The sequence below is a fragment of the Nomascus leucogenys genome, chromosome 17 (genome assembly GCF_006542625.1).
Source record: "Nomascus leucogenys isolate Asia chromosome 17, Asia_NLE_v1, whole genome shotgun sequence".
Classification (NCBI taxonomy): Eukaryota; Metazoa; Chordata; class Mammalia; order Primates; family Hylobatidae; genus Nomascus; species Nomascus leucogenys.
In genome coordinates, this window is record NC_044397.1 from 49,085,224 (window position 1) to 49,105,007 (window position 19,784).

The window sequence follows — 19,784 nt, forward strand, 5'->3', positions numbered from 1 at the left end:
AGAAATGATCTCAGATGGCATTCTTAGATGACACCTTCAGTTACGAACTGTATGGCAGAAAGAATTTTTTTAGGGGAAAAGCTTTCTTCTTATAACATTGTGACTATACAACCAAAACAATCTTGGAAGTCTTGCATAAAAACCTCGTGCCTTTCCAGAAATGTCTTCTAGGCTTTATTTTGGGACCATTGCCTCAACCACTGTCTCCCATCTGCTTTTCTAGTGTCACCAAGTAAAGATATGTATGGTGAAACCCCATCTCTACTAAAAATATAAAAATTAGGCGGGCATGCTGACCGGCAACTGTGATCTCAGCTACTGGGGAGGCAGAGGGAGCAGGATCACTTGAGCCTAGGAGGCGGATGTTGCAGTAAGCCAAGATCGTGACTCTGTCACAGAGCGAGATTCCAGCAAAGAAAGAGAGAGAGAGAAAGAAAAACCTGTGCACACAGGACACAGCACGGTCTGACTCTTATAGTGTTTTGTTTTTCTCTAAATGCAGGTGGACAAACCCACAGAGACAAACAGTATGTATTCTGGAATCACCCCTATGCTGAGGAAAAATTCTAGTGTTGACAAAGGTGACACTTTCTTGCCTCATTTTTTCTGGAGAGCCACTCTGGTTTGAACTTCCTGCCAAAAATGTGGTTCAAGCACTTTTGTCTTGAAAAGTGAAGAACCCGGTCAAGAAATGTGACCGTTGACTCTAGTGCCTGGAAGGAAGAGTGTCATTTGGATAGAAGAGGGTCCTGTGCATCAGGGTTGGGAGGTATGGAGGAATGGGTCAATGTGGAGTGATTGTGAATGTCTCTGCGAGTTTGTGTGCTTTTTGCCAGAAAATATGTTCCCATGTGCAAAGCACAACACAAAGATTGATATTCTAAAAACAACATTTCATCACCACTGCGTTTTCCAAAAATCAACCCATTCATTCCTCACCACAGCTGTAGCTGAAGGTTAAGTTTGATATGCCCAGTCCTCACATGGAGATGACGTAGAGATGAATTTTTCAGGCTTTTGTTCTCCTAAGTGGAAATGGCATAGATGAACTCGGGAATGGGTGGAAGGGTGATGCTGTGGGCTACTAGTCTGAAGTTATCACATGGCCCTGGTGTAACTTGTCACCACGTCAGAGTCCTTAGAGTCTCTGTGTATATGTGGAAGTATGTTGGCCTATAAAGATCTCCAGCACTGTATACCACAATAGAATGGTCTCAATGGTCAGCTGACTCAGAGTTTGAGTAGGTTCATTGTACAGTGGACTTTGGTGTGGTCATTAATATGAAACATACAGAGGGAGCTGCCAGGCCTTTGGTTTTAAGTGATGGGGTATTCCTCAGCTCCTGGTCAAGGGCAGAGAACATTCAGAGATATATTCTATTGTATTTAATGAGATCATCACCACAAATGTTAGAAATGCTCCAATTCAGTAGCACACATACCCAAGACACGGCACCCAACAAGATCTCAAGGAGCCAATTGGCTCTTAGCCTGGTGCCCATCTCCTCTGCTGGAATCTTCTGCACAGCTGGGTAACAGAGGGTCAGCGCCCCCACCTGCTGCCACCCATGAAAGGCTGTCCCAGTCCTGGAGCCACTGTGAGTATGAGCAACAGCGGGCCCCATGACACACACACACTGTGTTAAAAGAAAGAGCAGAAGGACAAATATCACAGGCCAAGTAGGGGTCATCTTTAAATGGTAGGATAATTGAGTATTTTCAAGTCTTGGTTTAGTCTTCTTTAAAACAGAAGGTTAATGAATACATAGAATATTTTGGCTAGAATTAAATCTCCTCTTTGAAGAAAGGTAGCTTTTTGTATCGTACAAATTGTGGCCAGGCACGGTGGCTCACGCCTGTAATCTCAGCACTTTGGGAGGCCAAGGCGGGCAGATCACGAGGTCAGGAGATCAAGACCATCCTGGCTAACACGGTGAAACCCTGTCTCTACTATAAATACAAAAATTAACTGGGCATGTTAGCGGGCACCTGTAATCTCAGCTACTCAGGAGGCTGAGGCCAGTGAATTGCTTGAACCAGAGAGGCGCATGTTGCAGTGAGCTGAGATCATGCCACTGCATTCCAGCCTGGGCAACAGAGAGAGACCCTATCTCAAGAAAAGCAAAACATATAAAAAATTTTTTTAAATATAGATTTTTGGGCTTTGTTTCATACATGATTCCCACCAGCAGAGAGACCTAAGAATGTGCATTTTTATCAAGCCCTCTAGTGACCTTTATGATCAGGCAAACTCAGGTAATACCATTGATTGAAGGGTTGGTGAGTGCATATTTTCCAGGTTAAAATGATACTGGACATAGAGCAGCAGTTCTCAAATTTTAATGTGCTTAAGAATCACCCGGAAAGTTGTTAAAAATTAGATATCCAGAGATTTAGACATCCAGAGATTTAGACATCCAGAGATTTAGATTCAGAGCTCTGGGAGACACTCAAAAATTTGCATTTTTAACCAGTTTCTTCTCTCCAGGGTAAATCATTCAGAGGCACTTGTCTTCATCCATTCTGTGCTGCTATTACAGGTAATTTATAATGAACAGAAATTTATTTGGTTCAGGGTTCTGGAGGTTGATGAAGTCCAAGTAGAGGGGCTACATCTGGTGAGGGCCTTCTTGCTGTGGCAGACAATGGCAGAAAGTATCACACCGTGCGAGAGAGCAGAAAGGGGACCGAGCTCGTCCTTCATAAGGAACTCACTCACATCATAATGAACCCCACTCCCACAATAACGGCATTCATCCATTCCTGAAGGCAGAGTCTTCATGACCCAATCACCTCTTAAAGGTCCTACCTGTCAACATTGTTGCATTGGGGATTAGGTTTCCAACACATGAGCTTTGGGTGATACATTCAAGCAATAGCATTCTTCCCCGACCACCCAAATTCATGTCCTGCTCACATGCAAAATACATTCATTCTATCCCAATAGCTCCAAAAGTCTTAACTTGTTTCAGGAGGACCAACTCAAAAGTTTAAAGTTCAGAGTCTCATCTAAATCAGATATGGGTGAGAACCAGGGCACAATTCATCCTGGGGCAAATTTTCCTCCAGCTGTGAGCATGTGAAATTAAAAAAAAAAAAAAAGTGATGTGCATCCAAAATACAATGGTAGGACAGATATAGGGTAGACGTTTTCTTTCTTTTCTTTTCTTTTCTTTTCTTTTCTTTTTTTTTGAGATGGAGTTCGCTTTTGTTGCCCAGGCTGGAGTGCAATGGCACGATCTTGGCTCACTGCAACCTCCACCTCCCAGGTTCAAGTGATTCTCCTGCCTCAGCCTTCCGAGTATCTGGGATTACAGGCATGAGCCACCGTGCCCAGCAGATGTTTTCATTTCAAAAAGGAGAAATAGGCCCAAAGAAGTAACAGGCCCAAAGTAAGTCCAAACCCAACAAGGCAGACAAATTAAATCTTAAGACCCCAGAATAATCTTTTATTTCCTGCACTGCTACCTGGATACATTGGGAGGGTTGAGTCCCCAAAGCCTAGAGCAGCCCTGCCCCTCTAGAGCTAGCACTATAGGGCTACTATACTGCTGTTGCCACTGGGCTCAGTTCACACAGCAGCTCTCATGGGTTGAAGTATCATGCCTTCAGCTCTCCCAGGCTGGAGTTGCACATTATTCACTCTATAGGTCAGCCAGATGCAGTGGCTCACACCTGTAGTCTCAGCACTTTGGGAGGCCAAAGCAGACGGATCACCTGAGGTCAGGAGTTTGAGACCAGCCTGGCCAACATAGTGAAACCCCATCTCTACTAAAAACACAAAAATTAGCTGGGCATAGTGGTGCACACCTGTAATCCCAGCTACTCAGGAGGCTGAGGCAGGAGAATCGCTTGAACCCAGGAGGTGGAGGTTGCAGTGAGCCAAGATTGTGCCACTTCACGCCAGCCTGGGTGACAGAGCAAGACTCTGTCTCAAAAAACAAGCAAACAAACAAAAAACTCTACAGTTCTTGGATCTCAGAGGTGGCCCCACTCTCACAGCTCCATTAGGCATTGCCCTGGTGGGGGCTGTCTGCAGTAGCACCACCTCTGTGACAAACTTCTGCCTGGGGCTCCCAACTGCTCAATACATGTTTTGAAATCTAGGTGGAGGCCACCATAGCCCCACAGCTTATACTCTGCACATATGCTGAGTTAGCACCATGTGGATGCCACCATGGTTTATAATCCTTTATCTTCTGGAGTGGTGGCTGGACCCACTTAAGCCATTGAAGCTGTTTGTATTCGTCCATTCTCACGCTGCTAATAAAGACATACCTGAGACTAGGTAATCTATAAAGGAAAGAGGTTTAATGGACACTCTGTTCAGCATGGCTGGGGAGGCCTCACAATCGTGACGGAAGGCAAAGGAAGACTAAAGGCACATTTTATATGGCAGCAGGCAAGAAAGCGTGTACAGGGGAACTGACCTTTTATAAAACCATCACATGTCATGAGACTTATTCACTACAGCATGGGAAAAACCTGCTCCCATGATTCAATTACCTCCTACTGGGTCCCTGCCACAACACCTGGGGATTATGGGAGCTAAAATTCAAATGAGATTTGGGTGGGGACACAGCCAAACTGTATCACTGATTTTTCCCAGGTTCCCCCATATAAGTCAGTGGATGCAGATGGATACTTGTGACAAAGGGCACCATTGAAGTCCAGACACTAAATACACTGAAGTCCCAGCTCCTGCCCTGCCAGGATACCCTATCCCACCTGCCAGGACCTCCCCTCAACCACCTCCCTGTTCAGGTCAGGAGGTGCCCATATATTCAAGAGAGAGTTTTCACAATTTTCTTTTCTTTTCTTTTCTTTTTTTTAGACAGTCTTGCTCTGTTGCCCAGCCTGGAGTGCAGTTGCACGATCTCAGCTCACTGCAACCTCCATCTCATGGGTTCAAGCGATTCTCATGCCTGAGCCTCCTCAGTAGCTGGGATTATAGGCACACACCACCATGCCCAGTTCATTTTTTGTATTTTTAGTAGAGACAGCGTTTTGCCATGTTCTCCAGGCTGGTCTTGAACTCCTGACCTCGAGTGATCTGCCCCCCTCAGCCTCCCAAAGTGCTGGGATTACAGGTGTGAGCAGCCCAGCCAGTTTTCACAATTTTCTTTACTTCCACTGTGGTGGGAGAACTGGCTTTAGAGAAAGCCATCCTTTACAGATGAGGTGGCCCCACCAGGAACAGGTTTCAATCAGGTGTTTTGTAGGCAGTGATGCCTGTGCACCCTGGTGAGAAGGAACGTGGCATGAACATCAGGAACCAGACTTCACCCTGGAGAAGGAGAGGCCACAGGTGGGGCTGAAGGAGCAGTTCTCACAAGCAATCCTGTGGGCCACACCATGCACCTTGGCGCACAGTGTCAATGTGGCTCAGAGTGGGGTAGAGGACTCAGGGTATTAAAAGCATCAAGGAATCCAGGTGAGAGCCACCGCACCCAACTTTACTTTCACCCACAGGCTGATGCAGCCCGAGGAAGTGTTACTCCACAACAACCTCAATTCTACACACAGAACCTGTTCGCAAGGCCCTTGCCACAGGCTGTCATCTCAAAATGGGGGCTGTCAAGGCTTGTTAGAATACCTGGGACTGTGAGGAAAATTATATATATATATATATATATATTTTTTTTTTTTTTTTTTTTTTTCTTTTTTTGAGATGGAGTCTTGCTCTGTCGCCCAGGCTGGAGTGCAGTGGCATGATCTCAGCTCACTGCAAGCTCCTCCTCCCCAGTTCACGCCATTCTCCTGTCTCAGCCTCCCGAATAGCTACAGGTGCCCGCCACTATGCTCGGCTAATTATTTTATATTTTTAGTAGAGACGGGGGTTTCACCGTGTTAGCCAGCATGGTCTTGATCTCCTGACCTCGTGATCTGCCCGTCTCGGCTTCCCAAAGTGCTGGGATTACAGGTATGAGCCACCAGGCCTGGCTGATTTTTGTATTTTTAGTAGAGACAGGGTTTCACCATGTTGGCTAGGCTGGCCTCGAACTCCTGATCTCAGGTAATCCTCCTGCCTCGGCCTCCCAAAGTGCTAAGATTACAGGCGTGAGCCACTGCACCCAGCCTAATTTAAACATTTTAAAATCTTGTTTTAATTTTGAAATAAAATCTCAATTTGGTTTTTAAAAAGCTCTGTCTGAGTTGTGATGACTCACATCTGCAACTTCAGTACTTTGGGAGGCTGAGGTGGGAGGAACCCCCAGGAGTTCAAGACCAGCCTGGGCAACATAGGGATATCCAGTATCTCTATAATAATAATAATAATAATACAAAAATTAACCGGGTCTGGTGGTGGGCACCTGTGATCCCAGCTACTTGGGAGGCTGAGGCAGAAGGATCGCTTGAGCCTGGGAGGTCAGGGTTGCAGTGAGCTGAGACTGCACAACTGCACTCCAGCCTGGGCAACAGAGTGAGACCCTGACTCAAAAAAAAAAATAGTGCTTAGTGCCACACGCCAGGAACCACAATGACAACAAGTCAGAGGGGTGTTGAGTCAGGGCACACCAAGAGCTGGCGGGGAGTCTGACTGCGGGGACCCTGCCCTCTTCCAGAAGGTGAAGGTGCAGAGAAGCTCAAAAGGATCATGGCTTCTCACCCTGGCGCTGAACCCACTCACATCAGCAGCTCTCAGCATAGCCAACTGGACGGCTCACACCAATAAATTAAACCTTATTTCTTGCCGGCACAGTGGCTCATGCCTGCAATCCCAGCACTTTGGGAGGCCGAAGTGAGAAGATCACTTGAGGCCAGAAGTTCAAGACCAGCCTAGGCAACATAGTGAGACCCTGCCTCTACAGAAAATTAAGTGAGAGCTGTGGCATGTGCCTGTGATCCCAGTTACTCGGGAGGCTGAGGCAGGAGGATCTCTTGAGCTCAGGAGGTTGAGGCTGCAGTGAACTACCGCACAACGGCACTCCAGCCTGGAGAACAAAGCAAGACCTTGTCTCATAACGAAACAAAAAAGAAGCAAGCCAGCAGGTCTAATCCAGACTTAAGAGGATGGTATCAGCCAGGCTGATACCCTCCCAAGCTACTTGGGAGACTGAGGCACAAGAATCACTTGAAGCTGGGAGGTGGAGGTGGCAGTGAGCTGAAATCACGTCACTGCACTCCAGCCTGGGCGACAGAGCAAGACTCCGCCTCAAAAAAAAAAAAAAAAGAAAGGGCCTTTCAAACTGAGTCATCTGCACGATGCCTGAATTCCTGCTATAGCCCCGGCCGATTGGCTTTTCATTCTACGTCTGCACAGTAACATGGTTAGAAAAGGTATCCTAGTTATGTTGCAATGAAAAATGTCTACCTGTAACACTCACTATTTCTTGCAGGCACCTATAACCTGTGGAAAGGGTGAAAAGCTCAGAAGATTCTATTGTCTATTTTATTTTATTTATTTTTGAGGCAGGGTCTTGCTCTGTCATCCCGGTTGGAGTGCAGTGGCACCATCATAGCTCACTGCAGCCTCAAACTCTTGGGCTCAAACAGTTCTGCCTTAGCCTCCCAAGTAGCTAGGACTACAGATTTGCACCACCACACCCGGCTATTTGTTTTTTGTTTTTTGTTTGTTTGTTTTTTGGTAGAGATGGGGGTCTCACTATGTTAGCCAGTCTGGTCTCAAACTCTTGGACTAGAGTGATCCTCCCACCTTGGCCTCCCAAACAGATGATGGGATTACAGGCCTGAGCCACCATGCCTGGCCATCTACTCTAAATGTTAGTTAACTGCTTTGATGGGCTGGGCACGGTGGTTCATGCCTGCAATCCCGGCACTTTGGGAGGCTGAGTCGAGCGGATCATGACGTCAGGAGTTTAAGACCAGCCTGGTTAACATAGTGACACCCCATCTCTACTAAAAATACAAAAAACTAGCTGGGTATGGTGGTGGGTGCCTGTAATTCCAGCTACTTGGGAGGCTGAGGCAGGAGAAGCACTCAAACCCAGGAGGTTGCAGTAAGCCGAGATCACACCACTGCACTCCAACCCGGGCAACAGTGAAAGACTCCGTCTCAAAAAAAAAAAAAAAAAAAAAACCAGAAAACTGCTCTGATGAAAGCTAAAAAGTAAACTGTAAATAAAAATTAGGCCTAATTTTTTTTGTTTGTTTTTTGTTTTTGTTTTTGAGACCAAGGCTCACTCTGTCACCCGGGCTGGAGTGCAGTGGCATGATCTCGGCTCACTGCAGCCTCTGCCTTTCAGGTTTAAGTGATTCTCATGCCTCAGCCTCCCAAGTAGCTGGGATTACAGGTGCCTACCACCATACCCAGCTAATTTTTGTATTTTTAGTAGAGACAGGCTTTCACCATGTTGGCCAGGCTGGTCTTAAACTTAAACCTCAAACAATCCACCCGCCTCGGCCTCCTAAAGTGCTGGGATTATAGGTGTGAGCCACCATGCCCAGCCAAGATTAGGCCTAATTTTTAAAGTCACCTGGAGCATAGACAATGTTTCTGCAATTATTAATCTACTTTTTTTTTTTGAGACAGGGTCTCACTCTGTCACCCAAGCTGGAGTGCAGTGGTATGATCATGGGTCACTAAAGCCTCGCCCTCTTGGGCTCAAGCAAAATCTTCCTGCCTTGGCCTTGCAAGAGCTGGGACTACATGTATGCACCACCACGCTCAGCTAATTTTTAGTTCATGTAGAGACAGGGGTCTCACTATGTTGCCCAGACTGGTTTTGAACTCTTGGGCTTGAGAGATCCTCCCACCTTGGCTTCCCCAAATGCTGGGATTACAGGCATGAGCCACCACACCTGGACTCACATATTTTGATGTCTAAAACACCAAAGATATTTTTAAGGAGCTGAACAAACCAGTAATTTTTAAAGAAAAAAGTAGTGGGAGTATCTAGTACAACCAAAACCAGGCATCAAAGTCAGCAGTTAAACATTCCAGGCTGGGCACAGTGGCTCATGCCTGTAATCTCAACACTTTGGGAGGCCCAGGCGGGAGGATTGCTTGAGCCCTGGAAAGCGGAGGTTGCAGTAAGCCATGATCGTGCCACTGTATTCCAGCCTGGAAGACACAGTGAAGCCCTGTCTCAAAAATAAATGAACTAATAAATAAATCCAGAACCAGTGCTCACTTCGGCAGCACATATACTAAAATTGGCATGACATGGAGAAGATGAGCATGGTACCTGGGAAAGGATGACACACAAATTCATTAAGCATTTCATATTTTTAAAAAACATTTCAGAACCAAGAAAATAAATGAATCAAAAGAAAGGGAAGACCCTGGTGATTCCTTTGATATTAGAAAAAAATCAGCTGGGCGTGGTGGCTCATGCCTGTAATCCCAGCACTTTGGGAGGCCGAGCGGGGTGGATCACCTGAGGTGAGGAGTCCAAGACCAGCCTGGCCAACATGGCACCACTGCACTCCAGCCTGGGCAACAGAATGAGACTCTGCCTTGAAAATAATAATAATAAAAATAATCAATTGCAGATAGACCATAGACCTAAATGTGAAAAGGTAAAAACAATAAATCTTTTAGAATTGCTGTGTTCATGTATGGCTATTCAGCACTTGAGATGTGCTATTAAGTATAAAATTTGCACTGAATTTTAAGCACTTAGTAGGAAAAAAACCTAAAAATATCTCAATTTTAACATTAAAATTTTGAAATAATAATTTGGATATACTGAGTTAAACACTACTAAAATTAGTTTTATCTGATTATTTTTGTTCTCTTAATGTGGATACTAGATCATTTTAAATTGCATATGTGGCTTACTTCCTATTTTTATTGGACAGCACTAATGTAGAAGGTAATAAGAGATATATACCTTCAGGACATAAAATTAGGAAAAGGTGTGTTAAATTGTATTTCAAAAGCATGAATCAGGCCAGGCGTGGTGGCTCACGCCTGTAATCCCAGCACTTTGGGAGGCCGAGGCAGGCGGATTACGAGGTCAGGAGATTGAGACCAGCCTGGCTAACACAGTGAAACCCTGTCTCTACTAAAAATACAAAAAATTAGCCAGGCGTGGTGGCGGGCGCCTGTAGTCCCAGCTACTCAGGAGGCTGAGGCAGGAGAATGCCATGAACCCGGGAGGCAGAGCTTGCAGTGACCCGAGATCACCACTGCTCTCCAGCCTGGGTGACAGAGCGAGAATCCATCTCAAAAAAAAAAAAAAAAAAAAAAAGAGAGAAGACAATGTTTGGGAAGGGGTATGGGGGGATTCTGGGGTGCTGTTAATGTTCTGTTTCTTGACTTGTGTGTTAAAAATGTGTAGTTGGGCTGGGCGCGGTGGCTCACACCTGTAACCCCAGCACTTTGGGAGGCCAAGGCAGGTGGATCACCTGAGGTTAGGAGTTCAAAACCAGCCTGGCCAACATGGTGAAACCTTGTCTCTACTAAAAATACAAAAAATTAGCTGGGCATGGTGGCGGTGCCTGTAATCTCAGCTACTTGGGAGGCTGAGGCAGGAAAAGCGCTTGAACCCAGGGGTGGGAGGCTGCAGTGAGCCAAGCTCACACCACTGCACTCTAACCTGGGGCAACAAGAGCGAAACTCTGTCTCAAAAAAAAAAGTATTTTGTGATGAATTTGTAGGATCTATATATTTTTTAGGAAAGCGCCTTTCCGTGATGCATAATAAAAAGGTTTTGTTTTTATTTTGTATTATTTCAAAATATTTTTAAAATTTAATATCTAAATATGCTATTTTAGATATTCAAAATTTCTGATGATGGCTTCACTTTTCCATCATAACATCCTTGAGATTAAATCAATTAATGTGATTAAATCAATCCATTTTTGTAGTTGGGTCGGTTCTGTGATTGAGTCATTGTGTGCCCTGACAGTCTTTAATAGTGCCAATAAGTATATATATGTGTAATTTTAAAAAATAATTTTATAATTTCAACTTTGATTTTAGATTCAGAGAGTACGTACATTTGCAGGTTTGTTACGTATTTTGCATGATGCTGAGGCCTTGGGTATGAATGATCCCATCACCCAGATAGTGAGCGTAGTACCCAATAGGTGGTTTTTCTGCCCTTGCCTTCCCCCTCTCTTCCCTCTACTCCCTCTAGTAGCACCGTGTCTGCTGTCCCCATCTTTATGTCCATATCTACCCAAAGTATGTCCATATGTCCCACTTGTAAGTAAGGACATGCAGCATTTGGTTTTCTGTTTCTATGTTAGTTCTCTTAGGATTATGGCCTCTGGTTGCATCCATGTTGCTGCAAAAGACATGATCTCATTCTTTTTTATGGCTGTGTAGTATTTTACAGTGTATATGTACCACATTTTCTTTATCCAGTCCACCACTGATGGGCATATAAGTTGACTTCATGTCTTTACTATTGTGAATAGTGCTGCAATAAACATAGAAGTGCATGTGCCTTTTTGGTACAATGATTTATTTTCTTTTGGGTCTCTATCAAGTAATGAGATTGCTGGGTAAATGGTAGTCCTGGGCAGACTGCTTGAGTCCAGGAGTTTGTGACCAGCCTGGGCAACACGGCAAAACCCCATCTCTACTAAAAATACAAAGAAATTAGCTGGGCATGGTGGCACATGCCTATAGCCCCAGCTACTTGGGAGGCTGAGATGGGAGAATCACTTGAACCCAAGAGACGGAGGTTTCAGTGAGCTGAGATCACACCGCTGCACTCCAGCCTGGGTGACAGAGCAGGACTCTCTCTCAAAAAACAAAAAAAAGACTGTGAGAATCTTAAAAGTTCAGAGAGAAGAGTAACTCTCACAGACAAGGGATCCGCTTAACATTAGCAGCTGATTTCTCAGCAGAAAACTTGGAAGGCCAGTAGGCAGTGGATTATATATTTAAAATAATGAAGAAACCTGTCAACTGAGAAATCTATAGCTGGAAAACTTGTCCTTCAAAAATGAGGGAGAAATTAAGACATTTCCAGATTTTTTTTAAAAGCTGAAAAGATCCATTTATCTCTAAATTTGCCATACAAGAAGTGTTAAAGTCCTTCAGGTTGAAATAAATGAACTCTAGGCAGTAATTATATAAGTAAATAAGCAAGTTATATGAATATATAAAGCTCTCTGGTAAAGGTAAATACATAAACAAACATAAAAACAGTATTATTGTAATTTTGGTTTGTAACTCCGCTTTTTATTTTCTACAGGATTTAAAAGACAAATGCATAACATGTAATTATAAATCTGTTAGGTGGTGTACAGTGAATAAAGATACAATTTGTTACATCAATAATCTAAAAAGAGTAGAGCTATATAGCAGTAGAATTTTGGTATGTGATTGAAGTTAAGTTGAAATAAATTCAAATCAGAATGTTATAACTCTAGGATGTTATATGCAATTTTCATAGTAACCAAAAACGAAATCTACATAGAACATACACAAAAGGAAATGAGAATAGAAACAAAACTTGTCACTACAAAAAAAATCAACTAAAGATAAAAGAAGTAAATAATTGAGAAAATGACTGGCAAAAATCAGTAACTCTGACATATGAAAACTTTCCATACTACATAAATCTGGAAACTCTATTTCACATGAAACTGGAGCTGAAAGAGACAAATATTTACTTATAAAGTTAAAAGTTATATGGAAAACCAACACTAATTTTTTTTAGAAAAAATTATGGAAAAAGTAAAAATATGCCTTATAGTATCATATAATATCATGTTTTATAGCTCTTGGAAAATGGAAAATAAAATGTTCTGTTAGCATGAATCCTTCTGTGCTCTCAAAAACCCTATGGATTATACCATTATTACCTAAAAAGTCTATTCTCAAATGCAGCAGAGATAATTTTTATAAGGTAGATGTTATTTTTAAATATGGGATAATATTGGTGATTTCAGTTTTAATAACATTGGATTAAGATGAAAGAATAAGAAGATAAAGGCCCCTCAGCAATATAACTCACAAACATGTTCAGAAGCAGTGAGAAGTTATATTAATTATGTTTTGAAAGTCAATAATCTACATTTTTAATGTACACGTATAGCGTAGCTAATGTACTATTGCTGGGTCCGTTTATTGAAGGAATAATTGCCGCTGTGTGTCAGACATTGCTCTAGCCCTAGGAATGGATTCATAAGTGAACAAAGCAAAGATTCTGGTTCCTGTAGAGTTTCCATTAAAAGACCATTTAGGAAAATTTTTCTTCCCCCAAATTATGAAATCTGTAAGATCATTTAACAATATGTATAAAAGTCATTGTGGGCTGGGCACGGTGGCTCATACCAGGTGTGGTGACTCAGTGCTCTGTCACCCAGGCTGGAGTGCAGTAGCACACTCTCTGCTCACTGCAACCTCTGCCTCCTGGGTACAAGAGATTCTCCTGCCTCAGCTTTCCGAGTAGCAGGGACTACAGGTGCACAACACCACACCCGGCTAACTTTTGTATTATTGGTAGAGATGGGGTTTCGTCATGTTGGCCGGGCTGTTCTCAAACTCCTGACCGCAAGTGATCCACCCACCTCGGCCTCCCAAAGTGCTGGGATTACAGGCGTGAGCCACCACACCCGGCCTTATTCTCTACAACTTTGATGACTTTGGCATATACCCCAAATCTGTAACCTATAATATTATCATTCAAATGTAACTCATGGCTTCTCATTGTACTCTGACTTTCTCTAGCTTTTGAATTCTTTATTCTAATATCAGTTTTAAGTCTGACACAAAAGCATGGGAGTTCTAATCAAAATCCAACCTTTTATCATAAAAACTGTCAAGAAATTATGAGTAGTAGAATTTAAAAAGGAAAATAGGCCTATTAATTAGATTTGTATAACTTAACGTTTTATGCCTATGAGTCCCCAACAAAGCCCCCAGCTTCTATTTGGATATAAAATGTAAAAGTCACTCACTACTGGATCCAAAAGCAGGACTATGGTAAATAAATTTCTCCACCTAACCAGCTCCTTTTACATGATGCTACATGTTTCTTTTGTTTTTTCATTTTGGCAAATATTGATTGAATGTCATCTTTGTGTTAGTGTACGTCCTAAGTGCCAAGATACAGAATCTGAAAAGATGGACACAGGACCTGCCTTCTGGGCCTTTTTTTTTTTTTTTTTTTGAGGCGGAGTTTTGCTCTTGTCACTCAGGCTGGAGTGCAATGGTGAGATCTTGGCTCACTGCAACCTCCACCTCTGGGGTTCAAGTGATTCTCCTGCCTCAACCTCCCAAGTGGCTGGGATTACAGGTACCGGCCACCATATCCAGCTAATTTTTGTATTTTTAGTAGAGGCAGGGTTTCATCATTTTGGTCAGGCTGGTTTTGAACTCCTGACCTCAGGTGGTCCACCCGCCTCAGCCTCCCAAAGTGCTGGGATTACAGGCATGAGCCACCACACCCCGCTAGGAGTTCACACTTTAGCTAGGGAAAATATACAATAAGCAAGCCAATTTTTAAAATGAGAACTTCAATCAGAGTTAAATGCTACAAAGACAATCTCACAGGAAGTTGCGATGTAGAATGATAGGACTCTCAGAATAGTAAGAGAAACTATTATTTCTTACGATGTTTGTCTTTCTTTGTATCGGTGCTCAGCTGAGTCTGCAGTGCTTCAGAGGCAGCTTTCATTTTATAAAAATCTATGATTTCTACTTCTAGTTGTTTTTTCTCTTCATCGAGCTTCCTTATCTCCTCCTGTTGAATCATTTTAAGGTGCTCGAACTTGTCCTGCAGCTGTGAAACCAATGTGCAGTTGTGACACCAAAGCACAGTGTGGCTGAACACCCAAAAGAATATGCTTTTTTCTAAATATCAAACAAACCCAAATCATCACAGTAGAGCATGATCTTAATAACAATCTCAAAAACTCAGGAGTAAACACTGAGATATGGAATTTTTCTTTTCTTTCTTTTTTCCTTTTTTGAGATGGAGTCTCACTCTGCTGCCCAGGCTGGAGTGCAGTGGCGCGATCTCAGCTCACTGCAACCTCCATCTCCTGGTTTGAGTGATTCTCCTGCCTCAGCCTCTTGAGAAGCTGGGACTACAGGCATGCACCACCACGCCCAGCTAATTTTTGTATTTTTAGTAGAGATGGGGTTTCACCATGTTGGCCAGGCTGGTCTTTAACTCCTAACCTCAGGTGATCCTCCCGCTTTGGCCTCCCAAAGACTTTTTTTTTTTTAATATAGAAGCAAGGTCCCACTATGTTGCCCAGGCTGGTCTCAAACTCCTGAGCTCAAGTGATCCTCCCACCTCAGCTTCCCAAAGTGCTGGGACTGACTGGATGCAGTGGCTCATACTTGTTAACTCAGCACTCTGGGAGGCCAAGGCGGAAGGATCGCTTGAGTCCAGGAGTTCAAGACCAGCCTGGGCAATGTAACACAATAGTAAACTTCAACAGGAGAGAGCATCTGTAAAATTGAATATAGATCTTCTGAAATTATCCAGTGAGAGGACAAAGAAAAAAAGAGAAAAGACGGCCAGGCGTAGTGGCTTACACCTGTAATCCCAACACTTTGGTAGTCTGGGGCAGGCAGATCACAAGGTCAGGAGTTCAAGACCAGCCTGGCCAACATAGTGAAACCCCGTCTCTACTAAAAATACAAAAAGTAGCTGGGTGTGGTGGCACACGCCTGTAGTCCAAGCTATTTGGGAGGCTGAGGCAGGAGAATCACTTGAACCCAGGAGGCAGAGGTTGCAGTGAGCTGAGACCATGCCATTGCACTCTAGCCTGGGCAACAGAGAGAGACTCCATCTCAAAAAAAGAAAAAAAAAGAGGGAGAGAAAAGAAAGCCAATGAGACACCATTAGGCAAACCACTGTTAGGTTATGGGAGTTTGAGAAGGAAAGTAGAGAAAGGAGAAGAAAGCTTATTTAAAGAAAGAATGGCTGTAAACTGTCTAAATCATGGGAAAGATTTAGACATCCAAATCCATGAAGCTTAAAGATTCCTAAAGAGGTTCAAACCAAATAGATACTCACCAAGTCACAATATAATCAAATAGTCAAAAGTCAAAGATTTTTTAAAATGTTGAAGAGGCAAGAGAAAAGTGGCATGACATAGACAAGAGAATCTTCATTAGACTGTCAGCAGATTTCTCAGAAGAAACTTTGCAAGTCAGGAGAGAATCAAAAAATACATTCAAAGTGCTGAAAGAAAAAACTGCCAGCAACTAATACTATGTCTGACAAAGCTATCCTTCAGAAAGAAAGAAGAAATAACATGTTTCCTCGACAAACAAAGCTGAGGGAATTCAGGACCACTAGGTCTACCTTAAAAGAAATGCTTAAGGGAGTTTTTCAAGTAAAAATGAAAGAATGCAGCTGGGCATAGTGGCTCATGCCTGTAATCCCGGCATTTTGGGAGGCCGAGGGTGGATCACCTGAGGTCAGGAGGTCAAGACCAGCCTGGCCAACATGGCAAAACCCCATCTCTACCAAAAATACAAAAAATTATCCAGGTGTGGCGGTGCCCACCGAGATTGCGCCACTGCACTCCAGCCTGGGTGACAAGAGCCAAACTGCATCTCAAAAAACAACAACAACAACAAAAAAATTGAGGCCTGGCCTCCTACTCCCCTCCCACCCCCCTTCTCCAGGCCCAAGCCACCTTGGCTGAGGAGGGGGTTGAGGAAGTGTGAGCCCCTGCCAGGAACCGCCTGCCCAGACCATGTACTCGGCCACAGGCCCCTGATGATTGCATCCAGCAAGGCCTCCCATGGCCTCAGCGTGTTCATATAGAGGAATGTGGAACCTCACTCTGTGGCTATGTTCCCCTGGTACTCTGTCTCCTTCCTGACCCCTCCCTGCAGCCACGCAAGGCCCAGCAACCTGCCAGCCACTCAGCGGCCTCCAACCAGACAAAAGAACCTGCTGAGTTGGCAGCTGTTGCTCATGAGCGTCCACCAGGTGGGACAGGGAGTGCTGATCCTGGGCAGCCCCATGAAGCCACCTGCCCTGAAAGCCCAGGGCCTGGAACCCCACATACTTTGGGGGTGGTGGAACCTGGTAAGGGCCCACCTCCCACCACAGAGGAGGAGCCCTGGGCCCCTCAGGGGGGCCCCTGCTGGACAGTGAGACAGAGAATGACCACGATGATGCTTTCCTCTCCATCATGTCTCCTGACACCCAGTTGCCTCTACCATGCAAATGATGTCAGGCCCAGTCCCTCAGTGCCCTGCCCAAGGAACAGGACTATCTTCTGAGAAGGATGGATGCAGCCCCAACAAATGGGACAAGGATCACATCTGGCGGCCCATGAGTGGCAGTCATCATCTTCAGTAAGTGGCACCAGGCTCTGGCAGGGCCCACCAGTGTCACCCCAGCCAGGACAACTGAACCATCAGCCAGATCCTGGGCAAGTGATGGTACACACTGGGGCCCAATGAGATGCAGAAGTACCACGACCTGACCTCCCAGGTGAAGGTGGCCCACTTGCAACAAGGACCGAAAGAAGTCCAGCTCAGAGGCCAAGCACACAAGTCAGGCGTTAGCAGGAGGGTACAAGGGTTGCATGTCAGAGACGGGCACTGCCACTGCCACTGCCCCTGGGGTGTCCTCTGGCAGTTGTATCCCAGACACTCCTGAGCTGGGATACCAAGGAGCAGCTTCTGTGGGGCAGAACGGCTGCACACAGTCAGGGGTCTCAGCTGGGCCCCGAGCCTTCTCCCACAGTGGTGTACGCAGCCTGGACGACAGGGAAGTGACCATCAGCCACTACAGAAACTGAGGCAGGTGGTGTCTGGTGCTGCATCGGACTCTGGCCCAAAGCCTTCTACCCAGTATGGAGCTCCAGGCCCCTTTGCAGCCCCTGGTGAGGGAGGTGCCTTGGTGGCCAGTGGGCAGCCCCGCTGCTGCCCACCTGAGCTTCTCATTCCCAGCATGTAGCCAGTGAGGACACAGCAAGTGATGAGGAGCACATGGTCATCCGTGAGGAGGAAGGGGTGATGATGACATTGCTGACAATGGCTTCAGCACCACTGACATTGATCTCAAGTGCAAGGAGCGGGTGACCGACAGTGAGAGTGCGGACAGCTCTGGGGAGGACCCAGACGGCAACAAGGGCTTTGGTGGAAGGTGTTTGCACCTGTCATCCCTTCCTCCTTTACCCGCTGCCACCCCCTGCTGGACCCTAAGCCCCCAGGGTCCCCCGATCCACCTGCATCCTTGGCAAAGGCTATGGTCCCACCCCTTCCTCCTCCTTCAGGTACTTGGATGCTTCCTCCTCAACTTGGCAGCCAACTCCTTCTCACTGGGCCCAGGAACGTTCAAGGCCCAGGAGTCTAGTCAGGGCAGCAGAGCGGGCCCCCTACGGCCCCCACCCCTTGGGTAGAGAAGCCGAGGACTGGCTCAGGGAGATGGAGTCCGAGAAGGCGCGGTCCTCCTCACTGCGAGCGCCCTGGTCATGCGGCTCTTCCAGGACCACGGCTTCTTCCTGTCCCCCAGGCCACAGCCGCTCTCCAGGCCCGCTAGGCACACATCTTCCCCTCCAAGGTTTGTGTGCAGAACATGCTGCCTGCGCTGCCCCAGCAGCTTCAGGCGACACCTGCCCCAGCACCAGCCTCTGGGACGCAGGCAGCGGCTCCTGGAGGCCCGGCACCCACCACCAGCATCCGTTTCGCCTGCAGTTGAAGATCCGTGAGGTGCCTAGAAAATCATGCAGCGGCCACTCCCACGCAGCAGCCCCCGAGGCTGAGGCTCCTCACCCTGGACCACCCCCGACCGGCACCACTGCTGCCTCTGCCCCGACTCCCAGCCCCGCGAGGGTCCTGATCCCACCTTATCTGGCTTGGGACTCTGGCTCCGCCCAGACTGCTTCTGCCCCAGAGTCGGGGCCTGGACAGCCTGGCTGAAAGGGGACTCCCCGGCCCTGCCCCCCACCCCCGGGTCCCTCACACAGCTACCACAGGCAGGTGGGGGACCCCGGAGAAGATCTCAGGACTCACAGTACCCCCTGAGAACATGGACAGTATGTAGGGGTAGCAATGGAGGGCAGGATGGTTATCTCCTCCCCGGTAAAGCCATTTCATCCTTTCCAGTTTGGGACGGAATGAGGCCTGCTCCTCTTATATAGACCCCCTACCCCTGCAGCTCCCTCCCGGTGCCCTGGGACAGCTGGGGGGCCGCAGGGGCAGTCTCCTTCCTCTGAGCCCCTGTACATAGGAGTGTGTGACCTTCAGAGCTTTTCACTTTATGCAATATAGCTCTTGCCAGGGCTGCAAGCTGGAGTGTGGTGCGAACCTTGGGCCACAGGGAGGCGCCTGCAGAGTAGGGGGAGTGCATGCACCCATTTTTTTCCCCAGAGGGGCTGGACTCAGGTTAGTTTGGGGGTGGAGGCTCCTGCACTTTGCCACAGGCAGCGGGAGGGTTTTCTCCCCACCCCTTCCTGCCCTTCCAACTTGGGCTGTACTTTCTAAGAAGGTGATTCCCCTGCCCTTGCCCCCTTCCCAAGAATAGAACATGTTGATCATGTGGGATATTTCTTACTGTGCCAAGAAGCCGCGATGACCGAGATTAAAGCTGTTCAACACCAAATAATCATAATCATAATCATAATAAAATAAAAACTAGACTTCACACTGGTTTGGCCTGATCTGTTGGGGCCTGGTGCAGAAACTCACTCCGAAACAACTACCTCCTGCAATTTTTATATCATGGTGGCCACAATTCCAAAATTCCATACTTTTGGAATTGATACACAAAAGATAAATAAAAAATTAGAGGCCAGGTCCGGAGACTCACACCTGTAATCCCAGCACTTTGGGAGGCTGGGGCGGGCAGATCACCTGAGGTCAGAAGTTGAAGACTAGCCTGGCCAACATGGTGAAATCCCATCTCCACTAAAAATACAAAAATTAGCCAGGAGTG

At 46.0% G+C, this 19,784-nt stretch overlaps 1 protein-coding gene and 1 non-coding gene across 2 annotated transcripts in view; one reads left to right on the top strand and one right to left on the bottom strand.

Annotated features, from left to right (window-relative positions):
- Positions 1-9,087: 9,087 nt before the first annotated feature.
- Positions 9,088-9,194, top strand: LOC115831121. Its single transcript, XR_004026655.1, has one exon. It is a non-coding gene; the product is annotated as a U6 spliceosomal RNA (small nuclear RNA).
- A 2,887-nt stretch (positions 9,195-12,081) lies between these two features.
- The window catches only part of SEPTIN14 (septin 14), a 76,150-nt gene continuing 68,447 nt past the window's right edge, over positions 12,082-19,784 (bottom strand). Inside the window, exon 10 of the mRNA XM_030795949.1 lies at positions 12,082-14,651. Within this exon, the coding sequence (XP_030651809.1) occupies positions 14,472-14,651 (180 nt within the window). The 3' untranslated portion in view covers positions 12,082-14,471. The remainder of the gene's footprint in view (positions 14,652-19,784) is intronic.